The following is a 24,618-nucleotide window of genomic DNA, read 5'->3' on the forward strand; positions in this document are numbered from 1 at the left end:
TTTCCAAACTTGCAAGGAGTTACACAAGACGGGCAAGAGTTTCCTGGACTGGCACATAGGAACCTCCCAAACCCACCCTATCCTCTGCTCTAGAATTAATTTTAGGAGGAATGGATTTTGTCTTTGGCTAGGATGTCAGACGAAATATAGGTGAGTTCCCAGCCCTGTGGTAAAAGTTTAAGTGTTGGGCAAGTGACTAGATCCCACAAAAAGTATGATAATAAAGATTTTGAAATACTTGAAGCTGATGTCATTAGAACCAGAGAAACTTCTCATACAAGGCATTTTTGCAAATATTCCTGTCTTCCACTAAGCAATGCTCTGGTTGGGTAGAGCTTAGACCCTTAGAAACCGTTGTCCCAATTCTCAGAGCCTGGCCTGAATGTAAAGGCAAACAGTGCTCTGGTGAGTTGTGGGTATATACTCTCAAGCCCTTGAGAAGTGTCTGTCCCCACATGACACCAGGAACAAACATAGAATATTCTCAACCAGTTCAACAAGGTTTAAAACATTAAGCAGTATCTCTCAGGCAATCCCTGGTCAACTTAATTCAATGAAACACTATTGACACTGACAATGTTCAAGGCCTTGTTCTGGTGATCCCTGCCTCCAGGAAGCTTACACAGTCTAGCAGAAGAGACAGATATAAGAAAGATAGCCCAACTTCACTCTCATCCCATCATGATGGGTCATGAGGCTCGCTCAAGTGCATCTAAGAGTCCCCAGAGTTCATCTAACATATGTTCCCCCACCACCCCCCAAAAGACGGGTTCAGCAACTACAAGGTGGAACTGAATGATTCTGACACCCTTTCTTCCTTAGCAGCCTTACACTGGGCATGACCCTAGCTGCCATGCCCTGCCATGTCCACCCAACATGGCTGCCATTCCTTCCAGTGAATGTCATGCTCTCTGGACTCCACAGGACATCCCAGACTGCTACATTCATCACTTCTTCTCTTACTGCTACCTCTCTTAGGTACAAGGGTACCACCACCAGGCATGCCACTGGGTCTTCTAGGCATCGTGAAGACTCCTGTTGGTTACCACTGCTCCCACCAGAGCAGAAACTCTATAGCTGGGTTACCTGGATTCAAATTCCAGCTCTGCCACTGGCTAGCTACGTAACTTTGGGCAAGTTATATAACCACTCAGTGCTTCAGTTTCCTCACTAGCAAATGGTGAAAGATAATAATAACTTAACTTCTGGGCTTTTGGTGATTATTAAGTGAAGTGATTATATATATACATATATATATTATGTATATATATATATATATATACATAATATATAATTCCTGATGGGTAATACTCTAAGTGTTAGTCTCTATTAGAGAAGTTCTAATAAAGTCTGTGTATCATCAAACCTTTTTTACTTAAAAGTCAAAAACATGAAGAAAATTCTGGAAAGATGGCAGTGGTGGCGCATATTTTTCCAATCTCTTCAAACCCCAACATGAAAACTGACAAAGTAACTATATGCAACCCCTGCCCCATGGATAATATTTATAATGAAACTAGATGACAAGTTATCCCCACAAACTTCGAAATACCAGCAAGTGGGGACAAACCACCAACAGCTGTAAGACCTGCTCGGTATCATGTATTAGACCATTTTCATGCTGCTGATACAGACATATCCGAGCCTGGGTAATTTATAAAGAAAAAGAGGTTTAATGGACTTACAGTTCCACATGGATAGGGAGCCCTCACAATCATAGCAGAAGGAGAAAGGCACATCTTAACTGGTGGCAGGCATTATAAAATCATCAGATCTCATGAGACTTATTCACTACCATGAGAACAGTATGGCGGAAACCACCCCCATGATTCAATTACCTCCCACCTGGTCCCTCCCACAACACATGGGAATTATGGGAGCCACAATTCGAGATGAGATTTGGGTGGGGACACAGCCAAACCATATCATATTATCTTATGAGACGAAGAAGAAAGAAGCAATAAGGTGGCATCTAATGAACATGAGAAAGGAGAACCCAAAATAGCCTCTAGGTATTTATTGGAAAGCACAGTATGGGAATTTGAGAACAGTAGCTGAAACTAGAAAGGGATTTGCCTTTCCAATATAGCTGAGTACAGGGTGTTTTATGAACTCTCAAAACTGACCCACCAGGAATCTCTACTACAACAAAGCACCACGTTAAGGAGAAACTCCTGGGAGTGGAATCCAAATTCAGTGGGACAGGGACAACAGAGGCACAGGAACGAGATGTTCAGATCAATGTGAGGGAAGAAAGCAGAGCTAGGAACACTCAGAGAGCAGGTCATCATATTTTTGGACCCTATACTAAAACAAAAGAAGGTGGAGTTCTATAAAGTTAGAATAGGTTTCCTGAACCCTGCCTTCTTCTAAAGGTTCATGAAAACTAATTTCACTTAAAAATGAGCAACAGAAAATTATTGTAGTCTCATCCCATATATAGTTATTTTAAAAAGAGAATAAAGAGCAGAATAATATCTCTACAATGAGAAAATGCCAGAAAAAATATACTCTTAAAACAGATAAAACTATAACAAAATAAGCTTAAAATTTTAAGGAAATTATAAAAAACAGGAACAAGAAGCATAAATTATCAGAAAGGAAATGTCCCAACTCAGGAAGGAATTAGAAATAAAGAGGGGAAAGTCATTTTAGAAACAAAGACTAAACAAGAAGAAACACACAAGATAATGCCTTTAAAAATCAAATGCAAAAATTAAGAAAACTTTGAAAATAAAAAATGAAGAAAGAGATTAAAGGAGGCCAGATGCGGTGGCTCACGCCTATAATCCTAGCACTCTGGGAGGCCGAGGTGAATCATGAGGTCAGGAGATCGAGACCACCCTGGCTAATAGGGTGAAACCTTGTCTCTACTAAAACACAGAAAATTAGTCGAGCATGGAGGCAGGTACCTGTAGTCCCAGCTACTCGGGAGGCTGAGGCAGGGGAATCGCTTGAACCCAGGAGGTGGAGGTTGCAGTGAGCCAAGATCGCACCACGGCAGTCACTTCAGCCTGGGCGACAGAGCAAGACTCCATCTCAAAAAAATAAATAAATAAGTAAAATAAAAAGAATTTGAGAGAAAACAACAAATATTAAAGTTAGGTAAGAAGATCCAACAAACACACAATGTAAGTTCCTAAGGAAGGAATTCAAGGCACAGAAACAGGGTAAATACTAAAACTATAAATCGGAAAACTTTCAGGTGGGGGAGGGGACTTAAAACTACACATTGAAAGAATATACTACATACATAAAAGCAAACATGCAAGACATACTCTAGTAAGATAGTAAGATTATTGCACAAGAGAAAAGAATGAGAAGGAAGGCAGGGAGGCAGGGAGGGAAGAAATTGTTTGTGCATCTAAAACTAAGTGGCATGTTACCCATAAGAGACAGAAAATTCCACTATCATCAGATTCTGAGAGCAATACTTTATACCAGAAAAAGTAGAGTTACATATTTAAAATACTCAAGGAAATAAAGTGTGAGCCAATGATTTTATATTCTTTCAAAATGACTTTCAAGTGTAAGGTGAGTAGAAACTCTCAGCTCTGATGACAGAGTGATGTTGGGCAAAAATCCTTCAAGAATAATTAAGAAGACAAAATCAGTAAGACTTGGACACTGATTCATATAGATGATGAATGAGAGAGAGTGAAGAGATGAGAACCAGATTTTTTACTTGAGCAGCTGAATGGATAGGAGAAATAAATTTGGAAGACACAATGATAGGTTCAGTTTGTGACATGGTGAATCTAATAGACCTACCATCTCTTCTTTTCAAGAAGTCCAGTCCCTCTTACTGGACTGCCCTCTCATAGAACTTTATTCTAAAAACTTCCAGGCACTCCCAGCATCCATACAGAGTGCATGGCCAACATACTGTCACAAGTCTCACCCTGAATATTCTCACAAGTCTCATTCATTCAACAATATTTACTTAGCGCTAAATAGGTGTTTGAGACACAGTATGGAGATAAGTGTGGCTAGAGTAGAATGAACAACAGAAATGTTAGTAGGAGGGGAGCTCAGAGAAGGGATTAGGCCAGATCACATAAAGCCATGGAAGCCATTGTAAGCACTTTGGGTTTTATTCTGAGTAAACAAAATACTTCCCAGGTCCCCCAAGAACTCTTGTCACCAGATGTCAGCTGGGTCCATCTAGCCCATATACTTCTCTATAACCCAACAGGAAGACTCTGTCAGTGAGGGCTTTATAAAAACAACACATAGATAACTTTAGAATGACTTAACCTCTGCTATGCAGTGAACTATAAACTGTTTACTAAACAGCTAATTAAACCATAATTATTTATGTAACAAGCTATAAATAATTTACAGCATGGTTAGGCTATTAATTTCCCATCTCTCTGCACCAAGGCTCTTGTGAAGCCCCAGTCAAATGTGACTAAAGGAAATGTGACTACTCTAATCTTGATCAAATTTTTCATTGTTTTCATTTCTCTGCTTCTGATCTGCTTCTGAATCCCATGCTGAGCTGCATCAGCATAGGCCTTACTGTGCATCGGGGCTTTTATGTAAGTGGCGGGCAATTCTTCGTCTCTCCATCCCTAACCACTCCAAGTTCACATTTTAAGTGTAAATTCTGCCCCAGTGTTTGGTGCTAAGCAGCTTGCAACAGGCATGTTTCTAACTTGCCACTGACCCATCTGTGCAATACCAGAAACACTGAGAAGGTTTTTTCTCCTTCAGTGGGCTCTACAAAATGCCTCCTGTGCCCACCTATAGTGGAAATGCCCCCTTTTCCTCTGAGCTTCTCTGTGTTCTCTCCTGTCTCCATGCACTAGTCCTCTGCTCCAAGCTGTAGCAGCAGAAAAAGTTTTCAGATCAACATTACTCAGAAATCTCCATTTTCACTCTTCATCCTATTCGCTTAACATTTGGTGTTCCATATCATTTTCTGGCATGTGTTCTATATCATTTTTTGTTAATTAAACTGTTCAGTATAATATAGTAAGAGAGTAAATCCTATGGTATAACCCCAGGGGTCCTGGGAGAGGCAAAATGAGACCCACCAACCCACCTTGAAGCTAATACTGAAAGTAATTTTTGGCATGGGCATGGATTATGGCACTGCCAATACTTTATCATGTCCATTTCTCCAGGCAGTGGCCCTCTCTAAGTTGGTAGAAGGGTTTGAGGGCAAAGAAGAGATTTGACTACTCTAACAAATTATTTTTAATGTAGCATAGTTCCAAGCACACTATGAAAGAAACTATCTCTTGAGTACCTTCTGCATAGCAGGCACATATCAAGAACTTGCACATACAATATCTAACTAGTATTCAGTAAAATACTATTTATTACCCTCATCTTACAGAGGAGGAGAAACTGAGGCTCAAAGAGGTTTTTGACAGTGCCAGGTTTCAGTCCAGTGCCTGATTCCAAAATCTGTGCTCTCACCACCTCTGCAGTCTGTCCAGCACCCTAATGGAACCTGTTGTTATTTCAGTTTCAGAAAGCCAAGGAACATGAATTTAGCTCCAGGTAACTGTTTTCACTCTTATGAGCCAATGTGTACATCTGACAGCTGCCTTCTCTTCAATGACTCAGAGCCCCATCTTGTTAACTGTCAAACTCCAGCATTGTAGATGCCCTCTGATTGAGAGAAGACATTGTTAACACTCTCTGATCTTTCATTAACTCATGAATGACTTATTTTTTAACCTCTAAAAATGGTATGTGTGTGTATCTGTATTGCCAGTATGAGAGTCATTATGGTGATATAAGTCACAAGAACACCTGATTAGGAGCCATCACCTGTGCCGTCCTCCCACTCCCTCCTCTTGATAGCTGTGTGCCCTTACACATGACACTTGTCATCTCTGAGCCTCAGTTTCCTGACCTGATCATTCCCAACCATTGTCCCAGCCCTGAGTTATTTCAGTCCTACTACTGTGACTTCCAGCCTCCCAGGCTTTGCACATGCTGGTCCCTCTCTCCCACTTCCTCTTCACCTTGCTGGCTTCTACACATCGTTGAAGTCTTGACCTTATTCTCTCTTCTGAAGGAGTCCTTTGTGACTCCTCCACAAATTTATGTCCCATGTGCCCCACATGTCTTTAAGCACTCTGTATTTCCTCTGATCTATACTGGTCTCAATTGTTTAACAGCTTCTAAATGTCTGCCTTACCCCCTAGATGAGGCACGGCAGATCTTGTGTCTGTCTTGTCCTCTCTACAAGCTACCATGCTACATGCTACAGTGTCTGCAAGGCAATGGACCTGACACACCAACAATGCAGCTGGTGTATATGTATGGAACTTAATTACATTTAAACATTTTTCAAGTGGGAATAATAATAACCTATGCTGCTGTCCTGTCTCATTGGGTTGTGAGGGTCAGGGAGATAAAATCCATAATCATTATAATAGCACTAATTGAGGATGGGCACTGTGCCAATTATCATGTGGATTGATTCACATGTATTGTCTCAGTTGGTTCTCACAATGACCCTGTGAGGAGGGTACTCTTATGATCTTACTTTTACAGATGAGGAAACTGAAGCTTAGCAAGGCCAAATAACGTATCTGAGGTCACACAGATCACAAGTGGCAAAGTTTGGCTCTGAACCCAGCTCATCAGTGTCTAGACTGTATGTTCTTAAGTGTTATGTTAAACTGCTTTAGGCTGCACTCTGTTCCAATGTCATGTGCAGTACTGTCAGGTAAAAATTTTAAATGCATTCTTACACACACATCCAGCTATTCCTATTGTTTGTCATGAATTTTCACAGCAGTAACATGGGATTCGATGTATAGACTAAAAATGGTTTAGCTTTGTTTTTTCTATTTTGTTCTTCTCCCTACTTTAAAGAGAATATTTTCATTTGCCAAAGTGGACATTTAGGAGAATTCACAGACGTAATGTGCCCATTACCATCCTGATACCTCTGCATGGTTCTGTGAAATGCAGGTGAGGGTATAGAAATCACCACTAGAGGGTTTCCAAGAGCCAGTCTCTCCACCATCTACAAGGCTCCAGAACTCTCCATCAGCCTCCAGCCACCACTTGGGTACCTTGCCTCCACCATGCCCTGGCTCCACTCCCAAGCCTCAGACTCCTAAGGAGGATTCTCTATTTTCAGTTGTAGGCAGACCGAGGGACAAAAGATTCTTCACCTGGGGCTGCACTGGCAGCTCTGCCCTCCAAACGGGCTCCCAGGTGCAAGAGGCCAGGAGAAGTTGCCTGTCTCAAGTCCCACAGCCAGTGCACACTGGGGCCAGGCCTGGAGACCTAGTCTCCTGGTGTTTTCCATGGGCCTGCTCAGAACAAGCCCTGTTCTAGGAGCTGAGGATACAAAGTTGAACAGGAGAAAATCCCAGCCTTCAGAGAGCTCAGCCAAGACCCAAACAGGCAAAAAAAAAAAAAAAAACAACAACAACAACAATTCAATCTGGTTATAGTTATAAGAGTAGTTGAAGTGTTGAGTTCCAGCAAGGAGTCAGGCAGTGTCTAAGCCCTCTCTCTATATTATGTCCTTTAAGCCTGCCCACAGTAGTGTGAGGGAAGTACTATTATTACCCCCATTTACAGATGAGGAGACTTTTGTCTGGAGAGGTCACATGGTGAGTAAATAATGGAGCCATTACTCAAACCCAGGCCTCTAGAGTTCAGAGTCTCAGCTTCTATCAACTAAACATCACACTACCATCAAGAAGCTGTGAGCAGAATAGACTACGATCACAGAAGACAGAAGGCCTGACTTCGCCTGGGAATATTTACACAAAGGAAGTGACATTTGCCCTAGTTCTTAGAGGAGAGGAGTTGCCAGGATGACAAAGGCAAAAAGACTTCCACATAGGGGAGACACCATGTACAAAGGCCCAGAGGCATATGGCCAAAAAGTCATATGGCAAGAAGTTTCACTAGACTATAACATCAGGGGCCTCTGAGGGAGGGGCCAGGAACGGGTCTGAAGAGAGAAACAGGGACTAGTTGATCAAAGACCTCAAATGCCATGATCAGGGAAGTAGATCATGGCATTTACTTAATTCCAAAGGCAACTTGGAGCCACCAAAAGCGTTTTAGAGCAGGGAAGTGACAACAATTGTGCAAAGAATCAGTAAAAAATGAATCACAGCCAGGTTAAATCCTAGGCAGGAGAGTAGCCTGTTGGGAAATGATAGTTATAAAACAGAAAGGGAAGAAAGACAGAAGCCTGAACTGAGGCAATGGCATGGGATAGGAAGATCTGGGAGGGACAGGATAGGATATGAGCGTGAAGAAAAGGAAAGAATCGAAGATGACTCCCCTGGTTTCTCTTGAAGCTGCTGCCCTCGCTGAGATAGGAAACACAACCAGGGAGGAACTGTTTTCATTTGCTTTGATTACAGGGTGTGGCCTCTGACAAGTGGAGAGCACAAGGCTACAGCAGAAGTGGGGGTCAGGCCTTGCAGAGGGGCCCATCAAAGGGGGCCCTAGCTTTCTCAGGAAGGAGACTGGACCTGGTGAATCCCACATGGCCCCACCACAAGCCCATCTAATACCAGCCACGGTCACAGTGCCGCCACATAATAAGCGCCCTTCTCAATTTTGGAAGTCTAGGGACTGTGGCTCATTAAGGTTTGGACTGTGTTAGTGCTGAACATCCCATAATTGCATAGCTTGCCTGACTCTCTGTCATTAGCTCGCTGACTCTCTGGGCTCCACCTCTCCTACTAGATTTGCTGGTTGACCCCAGTATGAAAAGTCTGATTAAACAGAGCTGTTCTGGCTGTGTGGTGGGGGCTGCCTGCTGCCCCTGCCCCTTCCAACTCCCAGTGGGTCAATTGTCCTCAGCCATAAACTTCGAGCTGCCATCTCACTATGCATGAAATCCTTCCTTTGCAAGTACGAACGACTGATTCTATTACTCACACAGAGGACGGGAACTGAAAATTGAGGTCAAGGCAGATGGACTGGCAATGAGTCACATTCCCTTCATGGTGGAAAACCACCAGAGTCAGGAGCTTGTAAGGTCCCTGGCCAAGGAGCTAGAGAGGCCAGGGTCCAGGACTCGGGTTTGATTTCCTTAGTCTCCACAGTGAACTGAAATCTGAAGTTGATGCTATTAAGATTGTCCCCTCGCCTGGAGAGCAAGGAGGGCAACCAAGACAGTGAACGTGGCTCCCAGGAGTCCTACCCAGCTCCCAGAAGTTGCCTATTCCCCAAGTAGCCCTGTTCATTGCATTCTGATGGAGGCTGTCCTGACCATCTGGAATGAGGGGACCAAGTCCTAAAATTTGGGCTTTCTTAAGTCTGGCAGACTCAAACACAAAGCCAAATGCAACTACAATCATCTCCACATACCAGGCTACAGGCCGGGTAAGTTTTTTCTAAGCTGGAATTATCCAGGGTGGAATTGGGGTGGGAGAAGGGAGTAGCAAAGTCTCACACCAAGAAATTGCAGTATGAAACAGTGTTGTTCCTACAATATTTCCTCAGCGGTATTCCAAAGTCAGAAGGAATTAACCCACACAACAAAAAGGGAGGATTACCACCTATAGTGCATCTTCGATGTACTAAGAACCTTCTGCTCCAGGCCTCACCATGGTTTGATGATTGGAGATTGCCATCCCCATTCCACAGATGGAGAAACTGAGGCCTAGAGGCATTACATAACTTGTCTAAGACCTCATTGTTAATAGTGGCAATAAAGCTAAAATTGATTGAGTACTTATTACGTTCTCAGCAGTGTGCTAAATGCTTGATTCAATCTTAATGGCTTAATTAACCCTCAAAACAATCCTATGAGATTCCCAGAACTGAGATTTGGTAGGCTGGGTGACTTGGCCAACATCACACAATGAATAAGTGGAAACAAAAATCCAGGCAATGTGAGACCAGAGCCTTGTTCTTAATTATTATGCTATGCTCTTTGATGGTTTTCAGCAATTTAGCTAATACTGAAACCCTCAAATCCAAAGCTGGAGCTCTTTCTGCTATGCAAGACTGCCCTTAGGTGACATACGATTGCCTTTTTATAGTTTATGATCATATAAAGATGATGGAGTGTCTGGTCTTTTTTCAAACCCTTGTATGGTTTCTTTCTGAGGAAAATTGGGGTGCATGTTTTCAACAGTCAGGACAGAACTTCTGACCCTGGCCTCAACATCACAGACCTCTGATGAATTTGTAGCAGCAGCAGGGAAGCCCAGAAGACCATGTGAGTAGTGATACAGTGGGGAGAGATCCTCATAGGACCCTGACTGCCTAGAGGTCTCCTCATTCCCTCAGTGGCCTTGCCCTGCCTCTGCCCTTGCCTTGTGGACCGCCTCCTTCATTCCCCAAAGCCTACCACTCAGAGAAGGTCACTGTGCCCGACCCCTCAGAGGCCAAAGAGAACAATTTTCCCAGCTCAGAAGATCTGTACCCTGGCCTCCAGCTACTCGTACCAGTTCCTTATTCCCAGCTTATCCTGCTGATCTGGTGTCCAGTGTCCCCAAAACTCTAGGGTGAATAGTTTGTGGAAATCTATGCCTATTCTTTTCTTGGCTCATTTTAATTTCTTTTCATTTAGAATGGAACTTTAAAAGTCTTCAAAGTCTGGAATTTGGATTTCTCTGCCTTACTTTAGTCTACCTTCTGTGTGAAGTGGGGAGTTCTCTGTAAAGGAACAATTTACTATACCTGAAACACTTGGCAGTGACCTCCAAAACGTACTAAGCACCCCAAATGGGCCAGGCACTGGGCCTGTGTGCTAGGATTACAGAGGAGAGATGTGAGAATATGGTCCCCATGAGGGCAGGATCATTTATTGCACAGTGACATATTCCCTCTACCTACAACAGCACCCAGTACTTCATAGGCACTCTATAAAGATTTGCTAAATAATTGTAAACAAACAATTGTGGATCACTGTGCTGCAAATGGCATTTTGAAGTTAACACAGAGGGTTAGGGGAGCACAGAGAAGAGAGATGTAACCTAAGCCAGAATATCTCAGTAGGTTTTCCAGGCTAGTCTTTAAAGGATGCCCTCAAGTTTTCCAGGAAAAGAGTTAGTATTGGAAGAGGATAGAGTTTCAAACAGAAGAAACACCATGTGCAAAGAAGTAGAACCATGGACTCATGTGTTGGGAAAATGGCAGGTTGCTAAGTGTAGCCAGAGGGGTGGAGGTAAAGTTGAAAACGACTGGCTCAAATTTTGCAGAATGTTAGAATGCTAGGATCCATGTGTTTATCTGTATTATATTCCATCAAGGCAGGGCATTCTAGGTCACCCCACAACCCCACCATAGAATACTTCTCCTGGCTATACCAAGGGGCTTCTATAAAACCTGAACAGGGCACATTTTAGATCCTAAGAGGACTCCCAGACTACTATGCCTTGAAATGTCCACCCCAGACACAAGGCAAACACAAGACCCCTTTGCACATCTCACAGGAAAGAATGGGAAGAACTTGTTTTAGTCAATGGGTTTGCTTTCCTATCCCTGTGGCACTAACATGGGTTATTTTTGTCCAAAAAAAGGGACAAAAGCATTCAAAACTCACTCACAGACTTAGAATGTTAAAGCTGGAAGGGTCCCTGGGGATAGTTTTGTCTACCTTCTCATCCTCAGATGAAGAAACTAAGGCTCAGAGAGAGAGAAAAATTGTCCAAGAACACACAGAATATCAGTGGAAGTCTGACCCCTGGCTCCTAATCCATGCTCCCCACTGCACTGTGCTCTCCTGCAGGGGATTTGATGATGAGATTGCAAACTTTTTTCCAGTGAACTTAAATGCAAAGACTAAAAATACTTCTTAATTATTCTTCATTAGAAGGAAACAAAGCCTCTTCAACTCTCTGACTCCTTCAACCAATTAAATCTTTGGCTCCCACTCAAAGGGAGTATTTAAATTAATCAGGATAAATCTCTGGCTTACCCTTTCCCTCCAAACAGCAATTTTATACTAAAAAAATGAGAATAGCTTGCTGGAGACAGAGGAGTGTCTTAGAGAATAAAACACAATCCAAGCTATTTAATTTAATTTCTCACCATCACCTGAAACTCCCTAGCCAACAGTTCATCATTCATTTATCAAACAGCTATTAAACATTTATTTACTCAACAATCACTTACTGAGACCCTACTGTGTGCATTTTATCATAGTCAGGAGCATAAGTATGAAACAAATATGAATTTAGCCCTTAGGCCCTTAGGACATTTATCCTTGAGCAGAAAAGATGACATATACATAAATTGTCATTGGCCTACCCCAGGCTTGGCTCAAAGTAAGTTCTTGGTCCAAAGTAAATCTCATTCAAATGAATGAATGAAATTGATTTCTCTATTACAAATAATTGCTATGTGAGAACCCCACTGAAGTGGGGACACAGAGCTTCTAAGATTTACTGAAGGCTGAGTGAGAGCATTAATTTAAGAAACACAACCCAGGGGAGGCAGGACTCCAAAAGGTGGGAAAGCAGCCTGAAGAGTATTGTGACAGTTACATTCCCCTCTCCAGGCCTCAGTTTCCCCATCTTATAATGAAGGGATGGCATAGATGAACTCTAGGGAAACTCTAGCAACAATACTCAATGCCTCTATGATCTCGGTTCCCAGCACTGTACAAAAGTATAAATCCAGCCTCTCTTCTTAAAAATAACTATTGAATCATTGTCCCTCTGCCTTCTCAGGGTCACACCCTGTGTTTCTGTGGATTTCTCTTTGGAAATGGGAGAAAGGATGGAATTCAAGTCTAGCTTTGATTGGCCTTCTTCTCAGCTTAAACAACAGAAAAATATCCAATTATCCCATTCACAATTACAGTCTGCACATCTCACCACAAGCATAGAAAATGTCCCAGCAGCAGAAAACTGGCCACAGAACAGAGGTGCACATATGCAAGCCATTATCTACATGGAGACAAGCTGGCCTGCAATGGCCCCCACTGGCTCAGGGAAGCTGGTTATCTCCCCAGCTAGCCATGGGCAACCAGGAGGTTGCCTGCCACAAGCTGCAGCTGCATCCAGTCCAGGCTCATCTCATACTCCAAGCTGAATGGAAACCATGTGAAAAAGTGTTTCACTCACAGGGAGAAGTCACAGATGAAAGCCCCAAACTGTATACTTGCTACAAATCCAGGCCTGATCAGGCCAAAAGAGGTTAGTGAATAATGACTGAGTTCCATGAGGGCAGGAAACTAGGTCACCAACTAGGTCACCAACATGTCCTCAAGCACGCGGCACCATACAAGGCAGATGACCCGCACTCCATAAATATTTATAGAAGAACTTTGTTGAAAGCTAATGAATAAACAACTACCTGCATAAATGAGTAAATGATTTGTTTATGGAAAAGACAGAGACTGGTTAGAGTACTACCCAGCACTCAGGTTTAAGCACCATATAGAAACATGTATCCTAGCTCTCTACCTGTCAGCTCTGTTCTTGAGCAAGTAACTTCACCTCCTCAAGGCTCAGTTCTCTCATGAGACAGACATTGTGATGTGCTACCAAGATTCCTCTTTTTGGCAGGATTTATTGTTCCAGCTGCTGGGAGTATCATTAGCCAACAGCCTTCACCTTTCAGGCCCTCCAGATGTTCTCAGAGCCACCTCACCTAAGATCACATCCTTCCTAAAGATGTCTAAAAGTTTTAGACAAAATAAATTTAACAGAGTTTATTTGAGCAAAAAACAATTCATGAATCAGGCAGCACTCAGAGCCAGAAGAGGCTGGAGAGCTCCTCTGAAGCAGCATGGATGGCAAGCTTTTATGAGCTGAACACAAAAGGAAAACAAAGAAAATGCATGTAATGATTAAAGGGGAAAGAAAGATCCTAGTTAAAGGTTAGTTGATTTCTGATCAGTAAAGTTTCTAGTTTCATTTTACTGTTGATGTTGGGCTTCAGTTTGCTATGTAGAAACCTAAAGTGTTGGAGCAGCCCCAGCCTAATGGCTTCCCAATTTAAAATATTTTCTAACACACTCCAATGACAGATCAAGGTAGGACATGAAGGCCCTGGACATTTTGGCCAATGGACAATAACACTGATTCCAAAGCTTCCTGCAAGATCAGTTGACATCACTGAGCCAGGTTTTGCAGCTCAACTTCACCTTCCACCCAGTCCTGCTTCCTTCCTCCCCCTTCCGCAGGCATTGATCCCAAAGATGGTCACTAAAAACCACTCTGAACTCTAAACCCCACCTAAAAGGCTGTTCCCATATAACTCAATCTATGACCTCTTGTTTGCAAAATATAGATAATAATAATTATACACATGGGTCATAGTGAAGACTAAATGAATAGCTGTGTGGAGTACCCAACCCATAACAAGTACTTGAAACTGTAAGCCAACTTTGTTGTAGGGTTTTGCAAAGGCCTGCCTATTCATCAATATTGCCACCCTGACTCTTCACTGTCAGGGATTCAGAAAGAAAAATTCTAAATGCCATAGATGATTTGTGGGCTAGATAAGTTATAGAAGGAAGTGGGGAAGGAAAGGGACATCTGGACACAGCCCTGTGTGGACCCTGGCCTCCAGCTTATACCCCAGAAGGCTTCCCATAAAGAAAGTTAAACCAAAGGACTGGGTCATCTGGATCTTGGCAGAATACGAAGGCCAGGCTGTGATAGTGGAGGGCACAACCCTGGGAGTGTAAAGCCTGGGCCCAACATGCTGACCACCATGGCTATGTTCCAGCAGCACCACCACCACGCCCAGAACCAACAAGAAGATCAGCATCCCAGATGGAAAGATGGGAGGCCAGAGGAGCAAATGAAGACCAGCCAGGGACATAGCAGCCATAGTCTCCTGCTATCCAGGAAGCTCGTCTCTGGCCCCCTTCACTTCCACCAATAAATCTTTGACCACCCCCCAGGGAGGTACTCAGACCAGAGATTGCATCGTTTTCACTACCTGTTGGGAGGGAGAGAGATTATTACTGTTATTTATATCAGCAGTCCCTAACCTTGTCGGCACCAGGGACCTCTGGCACCAGGGACTGGTTTAGTGGAAGACAATTTTTCCATGCAGGGAGGCTGTGGGTGGTGGGTATTACATTCCCATAAGGAACATACAACCTAAATCCCTCACGCGAGCAGTTCACAGTAAGGTTCGCGCTCCTAGGAGAATCTACTGCCGCCTCTGATCTGACAGGAGACAGAGCTCAGGCAGTAATGCTTGCTCTTGCTGGCCACTCACCTCCTGCTGTGCGGGGGCCCAGTTCCTAACAGGCTGGGGACGAGGAGTGGGGACCACTGATTTCTATGACCTGGGAAAGTGAGGCTTGTGTACTCCAAAGCACCCTGAGGCTCTAGAGAGACCTTCTTTCCTGGATCCAAGCACTTCTACTACCCTTTAAAGCAGCTGTCACTGCCACCATGTTGAAGAAGAAACAGGTGCATAGACAGCTTAAACAGCCACTCAAGGTCACAGAGCTGGTAGGAGGTGAACTGGGAATTGAACCCAAGTCTGATTCCAAGGTCTACATGCTTTCAACCACTTAGCCCCACATAAGAGACTCCAAGAGTAGAGTTTTGTTCTTTTGCTTATTTTATTGTTTTTAAATATGAAAGCATCCCAGGAGACTCAGATACACAGCTGAGAACCACCACACCCTGTCAGACCACTTCCCATCACTCATGCCAGTTCAGCAAGGGATCCCAACCCCTGGCCTAGGAGGCTGTTGCTCCTGACCTCTACTCTCACCTAGGAAGCTGCACCTAGAACAGCCCTTTGTGCTGCTATTTACTCACAAGGGTCTCAAATACCAATGGCCTCACCCATATGATTTACCCAGGCTGCTGGATGCTTCCATGCAACGTGGCAGTACTTGTTTATTTATTTTTGTGCACTGAGGTGAACAATGGCACTGCAAAATGAAATTCAGTTTCAGTGGAACACAACAGAAAGAAGTCAATTATCCAGCATGAATTATTTATCTGGAGACAATAACTATGGTGTTATTCCCCACAAGAGAGGCCTTGGCAGCTTGGAACAGGAGGAAAGAAGACGTGGCTGCTACTATCTGCCTATTATGCTGCTTCAGATTGCATCATAGGCAAATTAACACTTCTCACATCCTGTAACTACACATGCGCCTTCTCTGTGAATGTGGACCATGCATAGGCCCCTAGAACATACACAATTAACAGGTTGCTAGATCCAGGGATTCTATTCCCTTAGTGTTCTGGTTAGGCCTGGCAATGCTAGGCTTTGAACATATTAAAGGAAATACCACCCTCTCTCTGTTGCTCACCCCACCCTATCAGAACTGTAAGGATGAAGACATTCTGAAAAAAAAGATTTCACATGCTACATCTTTTATGGCCAGCCATAACTCCTGATGTTAAGTCAGTCTGGGGTCTTCCTCCCAATGGATTTGCTGTGCAAGATCAGTTAGAAATCATACCTTGCCTCCTAATAATTTGATTCCTAAGTCATTTTCATGTAATTTAATTTCCTGTGACCTTAAGACTTCTGAAGAAGTTGCAAGTGGGAGTGAGAGAGGGAGAGATAGGTCAGTGGTTCTCAGTGGCCTAAAATGGTCCAAGATCTGATCTTTGCCATTCATTCTCTACTCAGAGCACCTATTGCTCATGGGAAGCAGGAGAAATTAGCGTTGATTAAGCAGGTCCTATGCTCCAGGCAGGGGCTTCATACATATCATTTTAAATGCTCCTAACAACCCAATGATGCATGTATAAATTATCCTCATCTCATAGATGAAGAAACTAAAGCTCAAAGTTATGGCTAGTATGTAGCAGAACCAAGAACCAAGCTGGAGCATTTGCACTCCTAACCACTGTCCTAAATGTCCCTGTGATGATGGCTTCCTCAACCCTAGCACAGGTTCAGATCTGACCATACCAGGACTGCAAGGGGGTGTTTGGAGAGATCCCAAAGCCATATAGCCAGAGCTGCTGCTACCCACCTGGCTACACAGTTCCCAACCTACTATTTGGACAGGGGAGACTCAGGCTTCACTTCAACCAGGATAGTTTCACTTTTTCCTGGTTTTAAATATTAGGCTATTGAGAGTGTCTGTCTATGTTTTCTTTTTCTCACTCACGTCACTTGCTGAAGGTTAGGGGTCGGGAGAAGAATTTCTGGAAGAATTTCCCCAGATCACCTACATGAAGAGCTCCAACACACAGCAGCAGGCACTCAATAAGTAATGACTCTGCATTATGCAGCTCTCAATGTGTGACACATACTTTGCATATATAGATGTATTTAATCCTCACATTAACTCTATGAAGCAGGTGCTATTATTACCCCCTTTTCTACATGAGAAAAGCAAGGAACAGATGATAGGGTTCAGGACTTGCACAGACCACACAGCTAGTAAGAAGTATAGCTCAGCCTTGAAGCCAGGCAGTCATGTGTACAAAGCTGACCCCACTTCCCCATCTCATAAAAGGCCATCAGCCATTCCAGGCTAAGGCAGGCCCCACCTTTAGGAAACCACATATATCCTGACAGGTCTGTATCTCATCATCTCTGAGTTCCACCTTAGAGGTGCTGTGTGCAAAGATAATTGGACCCCTGTATGATCTCTTATTCTTGGCTTCCAGCTGCAGAGGAAATTCTGAGTGGCATTTCTAACCATGCTCTGAGTCCTCAGGAACATGTATGAATTGTATATCACATCCTAAAACCTCTTTATAATGATGGTTTTGTGGCTGTGTACACAGAGGCTAAACCAGTTCCAGTAGACTTTTAACAAATAATAATTTTTTTCTGATTGTAAAAGCAACACATACTCCAAAACAAATACTCAATAACCAAACAAACAATTTTGAAATTAATGACATAGTAAGATGAAATCCCAAGTAATTCAGATGGAGGGTTAAGGATAAAGGTAAAATGTCAGTGATACATGGAATATGTAACACAAAACATTACAAAATAAAACAATGATTTCATAGTTTTACAAAAGATACTTGGATTATGTTGCCTCAAAATAACCCCACCAAAATGTCTCAGCAAAATAAATAAATAAATAAATAAATAAGGCTAAGTGGAATCCCCAAGCACTCTGAGGTTACTGAGTTCCTCTGTAGACCAAACCTACATTACAGTGACCAACTTTCCAGGTTTGCCAGGAGTTTCCAGGGCCACAGGACTTCCATACCCTAATCAGTACAGGCCGTGGCAAACTGGGACAGTTGGGCAGCAAAGATCTAGCACCCTGGCGCTTCTAACACTGGTTCAGGTTCAGGCTCCAGGACCAGCCACATCAAACCTGCACCTGCCTTACCACGTTTTCCAGCTGTGTGCAGGCACCTCTGGTGGCCCCAAGTGTCTCCTTCTTCAGACAGGATGTTCTCAAGCCCCTCTCACCTCGTTACCCGGGCTTCACCTTCTTCTCAGTATGTGCCTTTCCCACCCTCCCTCATTGCCCAACTCAGGACAAGTACTTCCCAAGGATCAGCTCTATGCTCAGTTTTCTCCTTGATGCTCTGGGCAAAAGAGAAGACATCCAAGGGTAGAATGATACCTTCCAAAAGCCTCAGAGAGGGCCTCCACTAATGCCAAGGACCCCCAGCGGCTCTAGCCCCCTAGCCAGGCAGGATCAGGAGCCTCCTCTGGCATCCTCTATGTTATTAGCACACCCATTCAATTCTTCGTTTCATGGTCAGCCTCAGCATTAGACTTCAGCTCATTAGGGGCTGGGATATGCCTGATTCTTCAGTGTCCCAGGGCCTAGTTCCATTAATATTTGCTGAGTGAACATGACATCCCCAATACCTTATGCTCAGCTTCCTTCCCAGAAAATTGCGTGGAAGATGGGGTCACCTGCAGCCTCAGGATGCTGGAACTGGGCCTCAGTCAGGGTTCAGATGGGGCAGGCCTGGCCTGGAGTGACAGCTGTAGGACTTACCGCTGACCTGGCAGGGTGACGGAGTCCAGGTGGCGACCTCCAGGAAGTGCCATCATGTTGATCCCAATCTGCAGCAAGGCCTGCTCGCAGCGGTCGTGACCCTGAAAATAGAGGGCAGAATGGCACAATGAGGCCCTAAAAGAGGAGGCGCAATCACTTCCTCTCCCAGTCCCAGGCCACAAGGAACCAAAGCAGACAAAGAGGTAAGGCCTCTTAGCCCTCTTCTTCTTTTGAACCAGTTTACACTCCAGTATCCTCACACAAGTAAGGCAGAACCCAGATTCGATCTTGTTTCTAAGTCCCTAGCCCACTTTATATCTCTAAAATATTTTCTTATTCCAATTGCCAAATATTTGCCTGACTTATTTTGGTATGTATCAAATATTGGGACACAGAGCCCATACGTATTGCATAGGACATACTTGTACTAAAAAAGTATCTATGGTTTATCTGAGATTCACATTTAACTGGGCATCCTGTATTACTTGCTAAAACTGGCAATTCTACATTCTAATTCCCTGGCTATTACCACTGTAAAACTGGCTTATTCACTGTGATTATGCTTAAGTCTGTCCTGGAAAATGTGACCCTGTTATTGGCATAGTGGTTGCTTTCCCAAATCCATTCCACTTCGGATGGTGTAATTGCACCCAAATTGCCAGTAATTGGTTCAGAAATAGGCATGTAGCTCAATTTAGGCCAATGAGCCATGACGGGATTGCTTCTAGGAAAAGTGTTCTTTCTCCCAACAGAGAGTTGCAAGATAAGGCAGTATATCTCCTGTTGGACTTAAACAAGGGAGCATATTCACTTCATTGTTGCTACAGACCATCTTGCAATCACAAGCAGCACTAGCTGGAGAACAAAGTCAGCATACCAAGAAAAAAATGCTGGGTCCTTGATGTCTAAGCCACTGAATCAACTAATGCTGGAGTCTGGCCCAGCTCTAGGCTTCCTATTATCTAAGAAAATAAAAGCTCTTGTCGTTTAACTCAGTCTGAGTGAGGGTTTTTGTTCTACACAGCCAAAAGCATCCTAATGAATAAAAGTAATCCAGGTTCCGGGGACTCCCAATCCCAGCACTGAGGATGCAGCTGGCTTCCCCGTGCCTCACATTTAAACCCAAACCAGCTACCCACCTGTTTGTATTTTTCTCCCTCACCTTGTCCCTGCTGTGCTCCTGGAGGCCTTTTTGTATACAATCTCTCTTTTTCATTTCTCTCTCTTGCCAACTCCTCCAAGCCCATGAGTAAGCCCTCCCTGAGGAATATGCAGATTCTGTCACCTTTGCCTGGGCACATCAACAGAAGAGTCTTACTCCGTGATTACACGGGAGCCCTATAGAAAAGAATGGAGGAGGTGCACTTTAATAATGATGTGGGTGAACACAAAGCACTCCTCATAATGCTGGGAAGAAAGAAGAAAATGGTCAGTCTGAAAAGTGTGGGGAGGCAGGAGCCCAGAATAAACTAGGGTGCTAGATAATTCCAGAGACTTGCTGCCGTTGCCTGTTTCTTTGTCTGTGGAGCTTACTAGACTGTGAGCTTCTTGAGGGTAGACACCACATGTGTTTCTGGAACTGAGCCAAGGGCCAGGCACTTAGCCTGCACTCTACACGTCTGTTGAAAGAATGAGAGGGATAAATTTTTAATATATTGATTTTGAGCCCCATCTCTTCATCTGTAACTGAGGATAATAATATCTATTTTAAAGAGCTAGTATAAGGATGACATGAGATTAGGAATGTGGAAGTATACGGCCAACGTAAGAGCTAAATAAATAGTTAGCTGTTATTATTGTTATGTCCTATGAGTCTGCTATGTGCTCAGCTCTCTGGTCAGCTATGCTAAGGGACATGCAGAAAATGAAATACAGCAGGTCACACACTTAGCACAGTGAGAGGCTCAACGAGCGTTCATTAGCATGTTATCACCATCGTTATTTCCATCATTATTGTCATTATTGAGAAGGTATATTTTTGGAATCTAGTGAGCCAGTAGGCTGAAAGGGACGGCACAAAAGAAAAACTAGGAAAAATAAAATGAGGCATTTGCTCCCTTTTGATATGTTTGACTAAAGTACAAAAAAGGAAAATACCAACTTCTCAGGGTAAAACTAAGATGTGATTAGATGGCAGTAAGCAAGTAGATTTTGTTTTACTTCAACATCTTCGTCACTGAGAAGAAAAGAGGCAAAGTAAAAATGTTGAAGTGGAGATTAGAGCCTTAGGTAAGAGAGGAGACAGGAAAATGCTAAGAAAATTCCAGGGCCCTTTGAAGTTTGAACCAAGAGGAAACTGTAGGATGAGGTGAAGCATACATACCATAGAGTATTAGAGGAAACTCTGACTCTGATTCAAGTCATCTCTGAGGGACCCAAAGAGAAAAAAAAAGAGTTGTCATGAGCAGAAGCCTGAATGCAAGAAAGTGTTCTGAATTTCTAAGAGGCAGATTCCGGAAATACAGCTCTGTGACCATACATTCTATAGCCAATTCTGGATCACCAACCTGTGAACCCTTCAGAAAGAAGCAGTGAGCACGAGAAGCCAGCTAGAACACAGCAGGAACAAGGCAAAACAATCGACTTCTTTTCCTTCAGGAGCCTCTGGGCTGTTAGCTGAGGGAACTGCAATAAACCTAATATATCTTGATTTTTTAAAGCACCCCAGTGAGGTGCCATCATTCATCTTTTTGACCCATAGCTTCCCAGCAGTTATGCAGGGGGAGCTGCCAGCTCACAAAACCTTGCTTCATGTGATGTCTTGTGTTCCCAGAGGCTGGGGAGGCACCTTAAGGACATCCGATTGCATATGCATCACTGCCCTATTCACAGACTGTGTCATTATTGGTTGCCTCTTTGCCCCAAAAGGATAAGATTCCTTAATGTCAAAAGCCAAATCTTGCTGAATGTGGGATTGGGAACAGTCCTGACCCAAAGACCTGCGTGGTCAAGAGTCTGGGCTGTGAATCAGATTAGCTCTCAGAGGAATCACAGCTCATTTTCACTAGGGATGAGGAAGAATATCTGGAAGGCGAGACAGGAAATACTTGTTTAGCCCAGCTGATGTTTATAAAGTGTCTATAACAATAATAATTATAGCTAATATTTACTGAGCCTGTGTTATGTGCCAGGTGCTGTTCTAAATGCTTCATATAGTATTAGTTCATTTAATGCTATCATCATCCTCTGTTACAGATGAGACCTCTTAAATTCATTGAGAAGCACTGGTTGGTAGGTGGCAGAGGACTAGAATCTAGGTTTGACGATTGAAGGGGAGGTGCTGGAGCAGATGAAGATAAGAGCCTGTGTTCAGCCTTTGCTAACAGACAGCCTGACTCCATTCCCGAATGGCAACACCCAACCCCAGGAGGCCCTTCTCAGACAGCCCAGCACTCTTCCCTCTCACCAGCACTGCCTACTGCTCCCAATTCCCAGACTGTAAATCTTCCAGCTTCACCTAGTGCCAGCCCTCAGTGACACAGCCCTCAGGAAGAAAAGCAAACACTGCAGTCATATGGAATGAGGAAGGGTGGCTTGACAACGGGGACATTTCTCTTTTGTTCCTCATTTATTGGCACTTTTGTGAAAGTCATATGGACAGAGATAGGCCCTAAAGGGATCAGGGGAGCGGAGATCACAGTCCCAGTTAAAGCTGCAAAGAGACCTGTTTAAAGCATGCTATCTTCAGGGAAGCTCCTACTGCAAAGTTCCATCTTCAGTCTGAAGCCCTTGCACCCACCCACTCCCACAGCCCTAAGTCAGACTCATCCTGTTGAGTAGACTTGAAGAATAAACCCCTTCCAAAGCTACACAGAATGTTGGGAAACCAAAACTTAGTTCAAGACAAGCCCTTGGTCCTGTGCTGTGTCCTCACTGGTGTTGCAAAAAGAACATGAACTTCGGAATCTGATAGATTCAAATCCTGACTTATACAAATCCTGACCTGATAAGTACATAACCTTGGGAAAATTGCCAACCCACTGAAAATGTGGTTTCCTCAATTATACCTACTTCCCAGGAGCATCATGAGGATTAAATGAGATTACTTGCAAAAGTCCCCAATATTGTGCTTGGTATATAGAAGTCTCCAAGAAGAAGTACCCTTCCTGTTGGAAGGAAGAGTTAAGAAATACATCTCATCTAGCATTAGGTATATCTCCCAATGCTAGACGAGTTGGTGGGTGCAGCGCACCAGCATGGCACATGTATACATATGTAACTTACCTGCACATTGCGCACATGTACCATAAAACCTAAAGTATAATAATAATAATAAAAGAAAAAAAAATAAAACCATTCAACCAGTAAAAAAAAAAAAAAAGAAAAAAAGAAAAAAAGAAATACATCTCAGAGCAGAATTGCTGCTTTTCCCAGGAAGAGAGGTGAAAAGGACACGTGTAGGAGTGAGCGGGGAAGAGGAAATCCCTCCATCACCTATCCCAGGGCCTTTCCTAATTCACTGAAAATCCCACCATGGATCCTGCAGCCTTGTTTCTTCAGGGCTCTGGGCTATGTAGCTCCCACCAGAAGTGACTAGTTTACAAGAAAGACTTGAAGTCTTAAGTGTCTCTGATTTAATTCAACGTTTGCTGTGACAACAGTTCCATTTGGACAGCTCATCTCTGCGCCCACATCCCATTAGAGGCAGCCTTTGCTCACCTCCATTTAGCTAACGACACAGGGTTTGTGGAGGAAATGGAGGCTATTTACAGTAAATTATTCAATTAAAATCAGGAGCAAAGGTGGTTTCTGCCATTGCCTAATGGGCCGATCCAGGTACAGCTCCAAGCATGTCTGGGATTGCTTAATCTGCAATCCCATTAGGGCTGTCAATATTAGGGCTGTCAACATGGAAGGGACAGGGGACAGTAAGTATTGTGGAAAGTAGTTAAGCTTTGGCGGCAGCTCTAGGAACAGGGAGGAGGCTGCTGGGGAGTCGAAGAGGAGTTGGACAGCACCAGGCAGATATGGCTCTTTCTCAAAGACTTCAGAAAGTGCAAGAGCTGGAAGCAACAGAGCTGTCCTGTCAGCCCATCTTTATGAATCTCTACATTTGGAGCTGAAAAGGCCCTTAGAGAGCATTGCTTTACTGGGGAAGAAATCAGGGCTTCTCCAGTGTTTCCATATCTGTTTCCCATCAGTAAAATGGGGCAAAAACAGACAACCTCACAAGATTGTTGTGAGCACCAAGATAATCCATGTGTAAACATTTCTCTTTCTGGCCTTTAACATATGAACCCATTTCCTACATTTGAGAAATATCCCTTTGCCTAAGAGTCTTAGTGAAGTGGAAACCTGCCTCCCAACATAGAAACTTAAAAAGCCAGGCACTTGTTTCCCAGAATCCTTTGCAGCAAGAGTAAAACACATGACTTAGGTGCCACCAATCAGGCACACAGAGCAGAGCACATGACCTAGGATTCACCAATCAGGCACACAGAGCAGAAGCACATGATCTAGGATTCACCAATCAGGTGCACAGGACTAGAAGCTTGAGACTGAAAGGAGATTTCTTTATGAGGCCTTGTGGTACCTGCAGAAGAATCAAGTTCCTCTGTACCTGGCATGCAGATTACACCTTAAAATGGGACTACAATGTAGGCTTTTTTTCAATTTGCCTTCCCCAGTCTGTGCAAAATGCACAGGATTTAGAGCCCAGAGGCTAGATCTGGATGTCTTGCCTGAGAATTATCCTGGATACATCCCTTTCCCTCATCATATTTTTTTCATCTCATGACCGCCTCCCTGGTCAAAGGCATCGGCGTCTCTCACTTGGACCTCTGCAAGGGCTTCCT

At 43.6% G+C, this 24,618-nt stretch overlaps 1 protein-coding gene across 3 annotated transcripts in view; it reads right to left on the minus strand.

The window, feature by feature from the left end:
- INSC (INSC spindle orientation adaptor protein) overlaps nucleotides 1-20,161 on the minus strand; it is a 100,431-nt gene extending 80,270 nt beyond the window's left edge. The window contains exons 1-2 of one of the 3 annotated variants that reach the window (XM_054438929.2): nucleotides 19,986-20,161; nucleotides 18,831-18,924 (exon numbers count right to left, since the gene is read on the minus strand). In XM_054438929.2, the coding sequence (XP_054294904.2) occupies nucleotides 18,831-18,924; nucleotides 19,986-20,124 (233 nt within the window). In that variant the 5' untranslated portion in view covers nucleotides 20,125-20,161. Of the gene's footprint in view, nucleotides 1-18,823; nucleotides 18,952-19,985 lie in introns of those variants that run through there. The other 2 variants (XM_063672233.1, XM_063672234.1) reach the window with 2 other exon arrangements.
- Nucleotides 20,162-24,618: the final 4,457 nt, after the last annotated feature.

This window comes from Pongo pygmaeus, chromosome 9 (genome assembly GCF_028885625.2).
Source record: "Pongo pygmaeus isolate AG05252 chromosome 9, NHGRI_mPonPyg2-v2.0_pri, whole genome shotgun sequence".
Lineage (NCBI taxonomy): Eukaryota > Metazoa > Chordata > Mammalia > Primates > Hominidae > Pongo > Pongo pygmaeus.